The 15459-nt window shown below is 41.5% G+C and overlaps 1 protein-coding gene across 2 annotated transcripts in view; it reads right to left on the bottom strand.

Moving 5' to 3' along the window:
• Positions 1–2351: 2351 nt before the first annotated feature.
• plppr2b (phospholipid phosphatase related 2b) overlaps positions 2352–15459 on the bottom strand; it is a gene marked incomplete at its 5' end in the record, with an annotated part of 78580 nt that continues 65472 nt past the window's right edge. The window contains 5 exons of one of the 2 annotated variants that reach the window (XM_080450268.1): positions 2352–2643; positions 4045–4181; positions 6477–6653; positions 12567–12817; positions 13563–13683. In XM_080450268.1, coding sequence (XP_080306394.1) covers positions 2535–2643; positions 4045–4181; positions 6477–6653; positions 12567–12817; positions 13563–13683 — 795 coding nt within the window. In that variant the 3' untranslated portion in view covers positions 2352–2534. Of the gene's footprint in view, positions 2644–4028; positions 4182–6476; positions 6654–12566; positions 12818–13562; positions 13684–15459 lie in introns of both variants that reach the window. The other variant, XM_080450269.1, reaches the window with a different exon arrangement.

The following is a 15459-nucleotide window of genomic DNA, read 5'->3' as shown; positions in this document are numbered from 1 at the left end:
ACTTGTTCTTTGCGCTACATTCCTGCTCAACATCTGGCAACTATCTTACAAGACCGTTTCAGGTAGCTTGACATTGTTCACAAGATTTAAATAACTGTTTATATTGTGTGTATACTGTATATACTGCATGAATAAACCTATAGGCTGTACAAAAATACAAACCACAGAGCTCTTACCCCTGCGATGCACACGGCTTTGTGGCGTTATCTTGAATCAAGACGATGGAATGATGCAGGAAGATGGACTTGAAAAGAAAGAATTTAAAAACAGAGACAAGGCAAGAAGTAGCATTGAACAAAAGAAACACCTTGTATTGCGGCCTAGCTTGTACATCGAGAAGGTCGAGAATGCACTCAAAAATCTGTCCAGTGCAACTAAACATTTTCATTAGTCGCAACAGTGCACCTTATTACATTTAGTAGGTCTATCGATGTGTATGTGTGGGTGCACCTCACTGGTGCACCTATATGAAAAGGGTAGGCGCACCAATGAAACCAAACCAACAGAGAAGTTAGTCTGGAGCCCTGTTGAAAAGTATCTGAATGCTTTAGCTGCCTCCACTTGCACCAGTTTGGGTAGACCCAGCTGAACTATCAAGATCAAGAGAATGCACATTCAGCACCTGGTCCACATTAAAGGGAAAGAAGCTGACATAAAGGATACTTAGATAAAGGTAAATATAAAAAAAGAAGAAGCATAGAAGCAAAGTAGAGAAAAGAGCTTGAACTTTATACAATGGAGCACCAGGAAAACTTCAGCTCCACGTCAGAACAGGTCGGAAGCCGTATACCCAAAAACCCCTTGAAACATTTCAAAGAATGGGCACCTAAAATAATAAAATAAACATCCGCCCAAGTGCCAAGTTAAACTAACAGAAAAACATTTGTGAGGATCAACTGAGCAACAGCAGAGAAAACATGTCAGTCAGGGGGCCACTTTGTCGAATTTGTAACCTGAATCCTGTGAGGACACGTAAAATCTGACACAGAACTTCCCAATGTGTTCTGTGTCTCGAGAGCTGGCCCTCAAGGCTCGGGAAAAACGCATCTGCTCTCTGCCGGATGACACATTTCAGGTAGGCTGGCAGAGTTTTTGCAGGGCCTTTGAGGGCGAGCTCTCGGGACACATTGCATATGCACTGGCAAGTTTCATTTCATTTGGCATATTCTCCTCACAACACATTACGATTCAGCTTAAAAATGGACACATTTTTTAATTTAGCCACTTAAACCCTATATACTTAGTTGACCGGGATCCCCCAGGGTTCTATACACGGTCCGCTCCTTTTTTCCCTCTCCACCAAAAATAGCAGATCAAGCTCACATCACGTCGTGCAAGATTGTAAAACTGCAGTTCCTGTCAAGTGTTTGCCCCAGAATAGTGAGAGGCTATAGGGTTCATGTGGTTTTAAGATGTCACTTGCCCAAATGATCCTATTGATTGATGAACCATAACTGACGTGGGTCTATATGACCAGCACAGCGCTAGTGGGTGTAAAGATCCCTTATATCCTTGTACGTCATCATACAATATACAACAAAAGATTCAACTCAAATAAAATGCCTCAAAACACAATAATAAACAGTACAGTCCACCAAACAATAAACTTGTTCCTCTGCAAAGTAATTTACAAAAGTGCTTTTCTCTTTGAGAAGTCTTTGAAGTCTTTGTTCTTTTTCACTTGTCACTTTCAACCATTTCGGGGATGGGGGGGTGGGGGGGGGGGGGGTATCTAATTAGGCCATACAACAATTTACAACTGCACCTCCTCTTTGATTAATTAAAATGTCCTTTTTGATTTTTATGTCTTTTTTTTTATTCCTGAGAGTTGAGGACGATCAATCAGCAGTAGGGGTACTTTCATCCCTAATATTAGTCTCTGCTGAGAGCTTTTAGGTTCAGCTTTAGTTTAGGATCACTTTGGACGGGGAAACACGGGACAGATAAAGTGGTTGAACGTATTGCTTCCACAGCTCAACAACAGTCTTGGCTTTGGTGAGTCTTCCGCTGGCTCTTGGTTGGGTTTTTTTACCCAATAGGAAAACAGGAGACTGACTTTGACACACAACGGGAGGACGGTAATCCACACCTCTATTTGTCCAGAGCAGTGGTTCCCAAACAATGGGTCAGGACCTATTTAGGGGTCACGGACCCATTTTTATGGTTTATTTTTTTCATTTCCTACAAATAAAAATAAATGAATAAATCACAATAACTTAAAAAAGTAACAAAGAAATGTCCAAAAAAATCAAAAACAATTCCATAAATTAAAAAAGCTTTTAAGAAATAGTGAAAATAGCTGCAAAATCGAGATCTAGATCTACTATTTTCACTATTATTGAAACACCAAATTAATGTTTTGGGTGTGGAGCTGAAAAAAGTTTAGGAACCCCTGAAGTAGAGGATCTCAACCAGCTGACAAGCAGGGCTCATAAGACAGCTCTGTCTTCAGACTTGGGTGGATTTGGCCCGTCGGAGAGAGGGCCGTCCTTCAGGGTGGGCCGGACAAGGGGCGGGGGGTCCAGAGGGCAGGTCTAGACTGCGCTGGTGAGGCAACGACGCGAGGGGAGGAGCACGTCGGGAGGGGCGGGGGGCGGGATTGGCTGATGGTCATGTGATCTCAGAGTACGGTAACCCTGGAGTCTGAGCGGGAGAAAGGAAGAGACGAGAGACAGACAGACAGACAGACAGATGAGAAAGAGAGAGAGAGAAGAGAAGTTAGTAGTACACACAATCAAATTGTGGAAGTCTGAAATAGTACTGAGGTAGCTTAACCACAAAAAAATTATAATCACAATTATTTTTTAAATAGCTGATCTACAAGCTCACAAAACGTAGCAGTGTGATATGTTGTGAGCTTGTAGATCTGATATATAGGCCTATTTTATTATTTCTTTCGCCTATAATTATATGCCCAAAAGTGGCATGCCATGGTAAAAGTGAACCTCTGGGAAAAAGAAAAGAAAAGAAAAGAAAAGAAAAGAAAAGAAAAGAAAAGAAAAAAAAAAAAAGAAAAGAAAAGAAAAGAAAAGAAAAGAAAAGAAAAGAAAAGAAAAGAGTGAGAGTGAGAGTTCAAGTGCTCAGTGGCCAAAATATGCCAACGGTTTAAAAAATATACAACATGGTCTAGGACCAAATATGTTACCCTACTTATGCAGGCAACACACATTTACATAACCATATCACCAGGGGACTACAAGCACTGAGTAAATGCAACGATTGGATTTTCTTCAAATGAAAACAGACAAATCTGTAGTAATTATTTTTGGAGCCAAGAAAGAACGATTAAAATGCAGTGCTAAGCTTCAATTGGTAATGCTATAAAACCACAACCCACGCCAGCAATCTTGATGTAGTCATGGACTCAGACCTGAATTTAAACAGCCACATTAAGACAATTACAAAGTCAGCCTACAACCACGAATATTCATCAAGGTTTAAAGGACTTGCGTCTCAGGATTTGTAAAAACTTACATTACATTAATCGTCAGTAGCCTTGACTGCTGTAGCAGTGTCTTAGGTTAGCGTGAGGTTAGGGTTAGGGTTAGGGATAGGATTAGTTATAATGGGGCCAGTCGGACCAATGGAACATCGGAATAATGACATGGCACCGTCTTTTTACATGTCTTCCTTAATGTCTCTTAATGTCTAGTGTAAAGCACTTTGGCCTTGTTGATGAGATGTGCTATACAAGTACATTTGGCTTGCCAAGCCTTGGCATATATATCTAATCCAGTAAAAAAAAAAAATATATATATATATATATATATAATAATATATGTTAAATATATGAATAAAATCCTGTTGCTACATCTAAAACGACACAGATGCTTTCCCGTAAGTAAAAGTATATATATATATATTTTTATCAGGGACACCAATCTACATTGTAAAATCCTCAGTGCACAAATCCATTTGGTTCCGATTTGTACTCAAATAGACCCACAAGGTTCCATTTACTTTGTCGACATGTGCAACAGTTCAATTAACCCAGCGATGATCCCAACAATGGCCCCCCCACCCCTTACCTGGAGACCACTTAACTTTTCGAGTGGACTCTCCACGCGCGGCAACGTGATGAGAGGCAGGCCAAAGGAAACCTCCGGCCGCTGCATGCAGGGGGGCGGACCCACCATGCAGGCTAACTGGGTGGGACGGAAATTGTTGATCACACATGTCACCTGGTGGAGAGCAGAGGAAAGACAGATGTACCTCAACACAGCACAGTGATACGTGTTTCCACAGTGGATATATAGAAAGTATCTGAGTTACTAAGCTGAGCCATGGCCAGCATTTCATCTCAGGGTGAGAAATGACACATGGTTCTCTAAGTTGTTTAGTAAGGATGCCATGCATGTCCATCAATCAGTATGTACAGTTTACAAGGTTCGATTTGTAAAAACAGAAAAACAACAACAACAACAAAACAACAACAGGGGTACATTTTCTTAACCACTTAAAGTTAAACTCCTCCTTGCAACATGCAACTACTGTACTTGCAACTACTCGTAACCATTATTACCATTATTGCAAGGAGTTGCATTGGTGTGACATGGCCTTAAAACTGTTCTGTTGCAAGGAGTTGCGACTAGTTGCATTGGTGCAGTTTGGCCTTATGATTCACTATTTTTGAATTAAGAAAAACAGGCCACCAGGTTAACATACATCTTTTAATAAAATAAATATGAAACATATCAGACAGTCCTAATTTCCCCAAAAGAAATGCATGTATTTAATTCAGTCTGACCAGAAGCAGGCATACTGTACAACTTATACCCACCAGCGATACAAATCAATGACTAGAGAAGAGGATATCAAAAGCAGAGGCATGGACCCCCCCACCCCCACCACACCAAATCGAACCCTGAAGGTATATTTGCGTGTATCTGTTTGTCCTGTGAAAACATATGCATGTTCTCTCTCAGCAGGCATGCAGCCATACCCTCCAGTGAAGGATCCAACCGTTATCTCTTCCTCCCACCATCTCTCCTCAATCCCCTTCATCTCACTTCTCTTGACACTCAGCTCTCTATCTGTTATATTCTGTGCTATATCTACTGCTGCCATTCTATCCTCCCCTCACCCATCATCTCCTCTCTATCTTTGATGACTCCATTACTCTTTTCTTTGCCAGTTCTTTGGCATCTCTTGTTCGACTCTCCAAGCATCTGAAACCAATTGGTGGTAATTCGGTAACTTCAGCAGTCTTTCTTTTTTACAGGGTGGCTGAAAGCCGGCCACGTCTACAAACAGACCTGTACCTAGACATGCTTGACACTTCTCGACACTTTTTTGTCATTGGCGTGTGTGTGTGTGTGTGTGTGTGTGTGTGTGTGTGTGTGTGTATGTGTAATTGAAATCTGACACCGCTGTGATCTCTCTCTCTCGCACTGGTAATATAATATAATAATAATATAATAATGTTTACATTCTCCGTGAAGGAAACAAGTGTTGTGATTGGTCTAAAAAGATCGTTTCCGGGGGAAACGCGTACGACGGAAGTCCTGCCCCTATAGACACTCTCTGCTTTAGGTCGTGACCAGGCTTTTCTCTTCGCAGATGAGTAAGGCTGCACAAGGCTATAGTCTGAGAGGATAATGAGCCCTCATTAGCTGAGAGGCCAGCCAATGAGGAAAAAGTGTCGAGAAGCGTCAAGCATGACTAAGTACAGGTCTGTTTGTAGACAGGCTGGCTTTCATGTCAGTAAATATAAATGTCAGTCTTGTTTTAACATTTATTTATCCAGGAAAGGTGAAGAGGAATTATGTTAGAATTATACATTATATTGTCATTATGTTCTTCACCTTTTGCCTTATGATTATGTTCTGACATTTTGCATATTATAAGAGTCAAGATGCCATGGCACAGGCCTGGTATCTATTGTTTTGAGAACCGCTTGTTGCTAACGACACAAAACAGATTCTCTCTTAGCGTGAGTATAATTATGGTCTGATACCTTCTGTTCGTGGCAGAACTACTTTACCACCAATCTGTGTGTCTAATGTACTTCTCCCCATGATATAATGTAATTGAAGCATAACCATCACCACCTTGAAATAGTGTCTCCAACTCCTCTTGCCTCATCAAATACTGATCTAGAATTCCTCGACAGATGGTTCAATGAATGCTATTTTTCATACATTCTCATACACTTAAACACATTCACACATGATGGGAGTCTTATACCGCACCGCAGGCCACTGGAGCAGTTGAGGGTTAGTTACTTAAATATTGAAACCCATTACGCTTCATTGACTGGGGTCCCTCGGGGTCTATATTTGGTCCCCTCTCTTTTTTTCCCGAGAGTTTTGGATCGAACTGGAAACCATCTGATTGCCAGCAGACAGCCTCTCTACCCACTCAGCTGTGACCACTGTGTATCCCCATGAAACGCATTGCACCCCACTCTCCCTCCCTGCCTCTGTGTATTCACCCCTCTTTGCCTTCCATCATCCCCTCTCTCGTCTCCTTCTTACCAAGAAGGCGGCGATGGCTCCTCCAGTGAGGTATCCAGCCAACACATCGCCCCAGTGGTTTCTGTGCTCGGTCACCCTCACCACGCCCACCAGCACGGCCAGGGACAGCACCACCAGACACAGCGTGGGCTTTGTCAGACGGGTGCCTTTGGTCCGGAACACCAGCGTCACGTACATCTAAAAGACAAGACAGTCACACATGCAGAAAGAGTGAGTGTGACCAATGACCATTCTTTTAAAAAACGCAACCCGGAAACCTAAATCACTTTAAATCGGATTTCAAAAATAGAAAACATAGCCGATCTACAAGCGTGTTACAATGTGTGACAATTTCTTTGACTTTTAAAATGTTATTTTTATTTAAATTTTCATCTCATCAGGATGGGAGACAATTATTTTAGCATTTAACACACCTAGTGACTTCACCTTTCAACAGAACAGAACACGATAAACATAGACTCAAAACAAATGTTATTATTTTAATTGTGATAAGGAACCCTGACAATGTGGTAGTGAATATCGAAAAACAGGCTGTTTTAGAGCTTGAAACCGGGACAATCGCGGCCAAACCGGGACATTATTTTTCACTTGAGAATCAGTTCTTCTGGCGAGTGATACCATCATGAGTTGAATCCACTCACTGTGTCTGATCTGTGTTTTGTCATTCATCATTGAATGAAATCTCTCTTGCATTGGAATATGCTACTAGAGCCTATCACACTCGCTCTCAGGACCGTCTGAAGCTTGAGATCCCGCATGTCTCTACAGACCTCGGAAAGACTGCTTTTAAGTTTTGGAACAGTCTACAGGGTCTGCTCAAGTATAAGTCACTCGTTCCTCGAGGACATTTTCAGTCTGACATATCAACTCTGGTTGATTTTAATTGCACCTGTTTTAATTGATCTGTCGATGTTGATAAATTGTGTGATGCAAATATCTGTTTCTTTTAATCATTCTCATATTTTTTTAATGTTATTTTTTGTGTTTTCTCCAAACTTGTACCACTGGAAAAGAGGGTCACAACCCTCAGTGTGTTTTCCTAGAATTAAATAAACGTTGATTGATTGATTGAGTGTCGAGTCGAATCTGGAACACACTGGTTCCGTGCCAGCATTTTTAAAGGTCATGCAATGCGGCAGATGTACAGATGGTGCAGGATAGTATCATAACAGTTAATTATTCAACCAACCAACTTTAGGTTTGTGTTACAAGAGCACACATCTCCACATAACCTACACACGCGCACGCACGCACGCACGCACACACACACACACACACACACACACACACACACACACACACACACACCACACCATACCACACCACACCACACCACACCACACCACACCACACCACACCACACCACACCACACCACACCACACCCCACACACACACACACACACACACACACACACACACACACACACACACACACACTCTCCTCCAAGCGCCATGTCTGTCTTCACCAGCTGCTTGGTTATCTGAAACCCTCCGAGCTGAGCGAACATACCTCAGAACAGCGAAACTGTCCAATTACAGTACATTCATTTCTTAATTCAGTCCTCTGCCTCTAACCAGAGGAAGCCCTTCTCCACCCTCTCCTCCCTCCTAAACCTACCCCCCTCCTAAACCTACCCCCCCCCATCCGTCTCCGCTGAAGCGTACCTAGTTTATTACGAAGGCTCATTAACATTGCCCCTGATCTACTCCCATTCATTACCACCATCACCAACTCATCCATAACTTAATGCTGCGTCTTCTCAACCTTCAAGTCAGCCAGTCACTCACTTGCAAGAAATCAACTCTCTGACCTCTCTGACATCAAGAAGTACATCCTGGTTTCACTGTTTTCATTTCTTTCCAAACTCTTGAACAAGTTGTTTCTTAGCAGCTCTCTCCATCTCATAGCATAACGTTTTGGATCCAAGCCATACCAGTCAGGATTAAAACTGCCACATTCTACTAAAACAGCACTCCTTGCCGTCGAAGAGGCACTCCATCCCACTCAGAAAGCCACCCCACACTTCACCCTTCTACACCTACAGAATCTGCAGTATGTGATATAGTGAACCAGCAGCTTCTCCTTTCTAACCTGGGCATCACAGGTAGGTTCTGATCCTACCTGACCAGTTGTACTACTACCTACTACTGTACCAGAGATTCACTTTCATCACCCTATAGGCCCTCTTGCCCTGAGTCCTAAACAGTTCAATACTTCACCCCTCCTTTTCCCCCACTACACTTGATTCAGTTATAGTGTAGTGGCCTAATAATTAATAGATTTAATCGATCATACAAAATAATCCATTTATAATAATAATCGGTAATCAAAATGTCCAAAATTTATAAAAAGTAGCAAAAATAGATGATCTACAAGCTCACAATGCGACGCGTTGTGAGCTTGTAGGTCTGATATTTTCAAAGGATTTGTATACATTTCATACATTTGAAAACTTGTGAAATGGGACACTGCATTTTGAGTACTTTTACTTTTAGTACTTTAAGTATACTTTGATGCCAATACCTTTGTACTTTTACTCAAATACATTTTTTAACACCCAACTTGAACTTGAAACAGACTATTTCTACAATAGGGTATTGATACTTTTACTTAGGTAAAGAATGCGAGTACTTCTTCCATCACTGGTCTTCTCACAACCTCAAGCTCAACATAGACGAAACTGAGCTTCATGTCTTCCCTGAGAAGAAGAAGTCATCATGCCTCCTGCCAGATCATTCCATTTCCATTGACAACACCCTGGTGATTCCTGCTCAAACTGCTCAAAAGGATATGTGATTGTTCTGTTTTCACTTACATCATCCGTCCGTGGCTCAACTACTGCCACTCCATCCTTGCTGGTCTGCCTGCATGCTTCTACCAAACCTCTACAACTGACATTGTTGGAAAGGCCAAACCCAGCGTGATATAACTATGAGAGTGACGACACTAGCGTTGACTCCCATTGTAAGAATTGAATGCGGAAGTTATCTTTTTATCTCAATCAAGGAAGCTTTTCTCAATGAGGAAGTTCCAATGTTTGGAACTACAGGAGGCAACATCCCGCTTTGCGGAGAGATCGAAGCGTGTCGCAACTCTCTTTCTCTATATCGCTGGCTAAACCATAATACTGGGCTGCCTTGCCAGCAGGCATGCGCAGAGGGCCTTTGATTTGGTTAATGAGAGCTAATAAGACACCTGCTAATTATCAGTTGTAGACTCAGCTGTGTTACCCAGTTAATCTTCAGTTTCCTAGCATCACTCTACAAACCAACTCCTTTACAGAGAGACCACAAATCATTGTACAACTCTGCCAATTACCTTGCTACCAATGACTGGAAGTAAAGCCACAGTCCTCACTGTGCATAAACTGCATCCTGACTCAGCGTGTTTTTGCCGACACGCCAAGGAGGCACCATCATATCCAAACCTAATCAGCCTATAGTCCTTGAAGAGTTACAACAGACACCGAATGCCACAACAGACACCGAATGCCACGGCACAACCTCCCATCCCCACTTCTGGCTCCCTCCGCTGACTCCCAGCCGCTGTTGTTGCAGTTGCATGCATCCAATTCAAAATTAGTTCTGTCAGATTTGTAATTATTCAATGTTGTGAATAATGTTATGTTTGATCTTGACAAAAAAATAAAAACACAGGGGAAAACAGAGCCTAAGGTGGAGCTGGAGTGTAGGTGGGAGCAACAAAATGGAATGTGCAGCTTAACCCATTAAGACCGGAGGCTGATTATACAAAACACAGTTTTCTGAAAAACTTAAGTTGCTATACAATCGTCTCTGTCGGGTGGAAACCTCATATGTCCAAAACTGTAACTTTTCAGGATTCAAATTCAAAAATAGCAAAAGTAGCAGATCTCGAAACGCGTCGCTTTGCGCCACGTTTCGCGCTGCGTTTCGAGCTTGCGCATCTGCTACTTTTGATACTTTTGTGTGATGCTGTATGATGCTGTGTAAGTAGGGCGTTAATTTCCCCCCAAAAAACATAAAAAGTTAAAATATGGAGATAAGAGGTTTCTTCCCGACAGCAACGATATATAGCTAAAATCAAAAATGACACAGATGCTTTCCCGGTTAAACAAACAGACCCCCTAATTAGTCAGCTGCTCATGAGTCTCTAAGTCTATTTATATGGCCTTTTTCTACCAGTGACAGAATGCACATGATGCACATGATGAATATGCCTCTATTTCTATCAACTAATGGCTCACACGGTACATTATGCAAACCTGACCAGCCCAGGCGCAGATGGCCAGGTCTGACATTAAGTCCACTTTTATATAGTTAATTATAATGTTAACCTGTGCTAATTAGTGTTACTCTACTACTTATTCTTTACTTATTCTTTACCCTTACCCGTATTGATTGATTGAATACTTTATTTAACAATTGTCAACAGTACAGGTAGTACAGTCAAAGGTTATGCTAAAAGGAAAGGGTTAGGGTTTGTTTCCATTGTGGTCCATTGTACTCAATTCATCAGTAATACATATATAATACATACAATACAATACAAAACAAAACATATTGGAGTAAAGCTCAGTAGAATCATAAGGTCTATTTACAGAGAAAGGAGAGGTGTATCTTTCTTTCATCAATACTGCAGTGCTGCTATGACAACTGCATTTCCCTCGGGATCAATAAAGGTCTATCTACATGTCACAGTTACATAACGTTACTGTTGGGCAGAAACCATATCATATCCATATTTAAACTTTGTATGTTTTTTTTGTACATTAATGCCCTAATTTGTCCTACAAAGAACATCACAAGTCCCCAAGACTTTTTTGTGTTATCCTTTCAGCCGAAATGTCTGACTGTACCTCGTGCTGTTTACATTTCTGACTAATAAAGTATTCAATATTCAAACACAAAAAAAGTAGTGAAAAAGCCGATCTAATTTCAAGGACTGCCCGTTTGATATGCATTAGGTCACAAACCTCCATTTGATAAGCTGTGTATCTCTTGGATCCCGATCTACATTGTAACTCTAAATCAAGTATTGATTTAACTCTAAATGGAACCAAAATGTACCTTTACAGTACAGTACGTGTCCATTTGGTTCCATTTGTACACTCTCAGAGTTACAGACCCCTAAAGGTCCATTTGATTCCTAACTATAAATCATTTACTGTAGCTGGGGACCCCCTGGAACCCCCTCAAGGACCACTGGGGGTTCCCCGGACCTCATGTTGAGAGCCAGTGGCCCAGAGTTCATGTCGATAACTGAGATACTCCGGATAAGAGCGTCCGGATAAGAGCGTCTGCAGATATAACTGTAAACTGGAGCATCAGGAGCATGCGCACACAGTCGTGTAAAGTAACTAAGTACATTTACTCAAGTACTGTACTTAATTAAGTATGATTTTGAGGTATTTTTACTTCAGTACTTTTACTTCTACTCCACTACATCTCAAGAGGAAACTATTGTACTTTTACTCCACTACAATTATATGAAAACGTTAGTTACTAGTTACTTTGCAGATTTTGATTATTATTACAAAACACACATTAACCACTTCAGCCCTATGTTTCGGCCATTTGAAAATAGCAGATCTACAAGCTCACAATGTGTCGCATGCGACACATTGTGAGCTTGTAGATCGGCTATTTTCAAAAATATTTTTCTATACAATTTGAACTTGTGAAATGGGACATTCTTTTCTTTCTTTCTTGTCTTTATTTATTCAGGGAAACCCATTGAGAGCAAGCTCTCTTTTTCAAGGACGCCCTGATAACAAACATTTGAATCACATTACAATGTCACAACTAATGAAACAACTAATTCTGCACAATGCATACTTTTACTTTTGGTACTTTAAGTCCATTTTGATACCAATACTTGTGTACTTTTACTCAAGTAGATTTTGAATTCTACTTGAGTAGTAGGACAGAATTCGGGACAGATTATTTCTACATTGCCGTTTTGATACCTTTACTTAAGTAAAGAATGTGCTAAATCCTGTAGTGTAGGTATTAAGCGACGTGCGCATGACGTCATTAAAATAGCGTGCCACCAAAGATAAAAATCACCCCTGCTCTTCACCCCTGCCCCCAAAACAACAGGTTCCTACCACGGTGTAGACGGCTGAGTAGAGGCTGAGGGCCGCGTCTTTGGAGGGGAAGGACTTGCGTGCGGAGGCCACCAGGTAGGGGTTGCCTGTGCAGGCACGCTGCTCTGTGATGTACTGCAGAGGAGAATGACAGCCCAGAGCCGTGTAGTTGGGCTTACAGGCGGCCAGGAAATGAGGTGTCTGGTTCCCCGTCACCACCTGGCCCGCGTTGGCGAAGATAGTGGTAGTGAAGAGGCCGAAGGAGTAGACACCTGTGTGGGAGTATGGGAGAGAGAGAGGGAGGGAGAGAGGGAGGGAGAGAGAGAGGGGAGAGAGAGAGAGAGAGAGAGAGAGAGAGAGAGAGAGAGAGAGAGAGAGAGAGAGAGAGAGAGAGAGAGAGAGAGAGAGAGAGAGAGAGAGAGTGGGTGAGTGGGTGAGTGCGTGAGTGAGTAAGTGAGAGACTGACTGACTGACTGACTGACTGACTGACTGACTGACTGACTGACTGACTTGAATCAGGGGGTGAATGAGAATGGAGAAGAAGTGAATAATTGAACAAAGATGGAAGGGATCATTCACAACACGATGAAGTGACAAAAGGAGGATGGAATATCAAAGTAGTGACAGAGCCACTAGAATAAGATTGATGTCTGAAAGAATAAGGGCTGAAATTAAATGGACTCTAAAGGGCTTTACCGTGATATCTGTGGGTTTAGGGGTTATAATTATGTCGCAGTTTCCAACTAGGAGGTTTGTCCTTAGGAAGTACAGTTAATAATATTAATTGACCCTCACTCTGTGGCCATTTATCTCTTACATCAACCCGGGAGGTGGGAAACCCCACCCGGGGAAGGGTGAATATGGTCAATGTAGAGGCTATAGTTACGAGTACAAGAGATAGCAGACAATGAATAGAATAGCTAATAAGTGGGAGTGGGAGTGAAGGCAAAGTTGACTCGGTTTGAATCCTTGGCAGAAAACTATTGAGGATTTCTAATCTGTAGGCCTGCAACTAACCGAGGAAACGTACGATCCTGCGGAGGAGGGGGTTGAAGTAGCAGCAGTCAGCTGACACTATGGTCTTCTCTTGAGCCCCCTCCGACTTCACCAAGAAACCCGACACCTCCCCGATCAGGATCTACGAAACAAAAGTAAGTAAATAAAACGTTATTGATGTAGCACTTAACAATACGCTTCACAATAAGTACAAAATACATACATATATTAAACAGATTAAAAAGAGATAAAGAGAACAAGCAAAACATATAATGCACCTATAGACCTTGCTCAGAGGACCTGAGGTGCCTAACAGGTTTATAAAAGATCAGTATTTCACTGATACATTGTGGAAGATAGAGCAGAGAGAGATAATTGTCAATTAATTAATTAATCATTCAATCAATCAATCAATCAATCAATCAATCAATCAATCAATCAATGAATGGATGGATGGATGGATGAATCAATCAATCAATCAATCAATCAATCAATCAATCAATCAATCAATCAATCAATTTAACTATCAGCATGCTAAAATATTCTCGATATACTCAATACAGTAATGCTTAATTTATGCTCCGTCATATTATGCAGATGCAACCCGTTGTGAGCTTGTTGATCTGCTATTTTCAGTGCACAACATCACCCTATGACAAAGTATAAAGTAGGTTTAATGATGCATGGACCTCAATGTCTCCCCAAAGACCCAACGTTCTTTACCAATTACTTTTATTTTCATTCCACCTCAACAAAACCTACAATAAATCAGAACAGGATCACCTCATTGGAAAAACAAAACATTTAGAGTTTTTTGTAAGAAAAAACAATAACACAAATCTTCTCTAATTGTGGCCCCTGGAACTAAATCTTTTCAAATAGGGTCTGTGGTCGGACATACGTCAATTTGGGGATCCTTGACATGAAAATGTTTTAAAACCACTGCTATAGCCTTATTTTTCCAGAGAGGTAATCCTGTTCCCCTCATGTTTCTATCATGTCCCCAAAGACCATAACCATGGCTTTGGCCTTAACCTCAAATATCCTCCAGCGAGCAGACACCCAAACATCGGAACATGTTTATGGAACGTCTTGGCAGTTTGAAAACATTCCGCTCATTTCCATTGACGTGCGTGGTAAATTGATTAACATCAGTCAACACATTCGTTAATAGCCCACCACCACGCTCCGAATAGCGAACCTCGCTGATCACAGGACCCCATGCTGACAGACACATGGCGGATAGATGTGGGTTATATCCTCATGCAATATGCATGGACCAGAGCCAGGAGGCGCGTGGGATGATGCTAATGCACCAAAGCTTTCAGTATGATGTATGAAGGGCTCGCTTTTTTGGGGGATATAGCACTGATGCTGATACTGATACTCATCCTGATATTCAGAATGCCTAATGAAGGGCTTGTCGCGCGGTGAGTTTTTTTTAGGGAGGAATATTTACGTAGATGAGTCATGATTGTCAATCAATGGCCTTCTTGTACTGTGAAATGACCTCAATTCAGTTTCGGGTTAGACGTTTGGCAGACACTCTCTCATCCGGAGTGATTTACAAATGTGCAAGGCTGGGGTCAGCTCCTTTAACATTTTGTGCAAGTACAAAAGGGTAAGTGGTCAAGGACTTACTGTAGAGTGCTAAGAGAACAACACTATGCTACAAAGTAACCACTGGTGTAAAGTAAGTAAATACTATATTTACTTACTTTATACTTTTACTCTATACTTTTACTTCTACTCCACTGCATCTCAGAGGCAAATATTACACTTTTTTACTCCACTGCAATTATTAGAAAACGTTAGTATACTGCAGTTACTTTGTAGATTTTGATTATTATTAGGCCTACAAAACGTCATGCATTAACCACCTCAGCCCTATGCATACTTAGGTATTTTAAAATAGCCG

This window comes from Gymnoscopelus braueri (genome assembly GCF_963280865.1).
Source record: "Gymnoscopelus braueri genome assembly, chromosome: 2".
Lineage (NCBI taxonomy): Eukaryota > Metazoa > Chordata > Actinopteri > Myctophiformes > Myctophidae > Gymnoscopelus > Gymnoscopelus braueri.
This window is presented reverse-complemented; position numbering and strand designations above follow the sequence as displayed.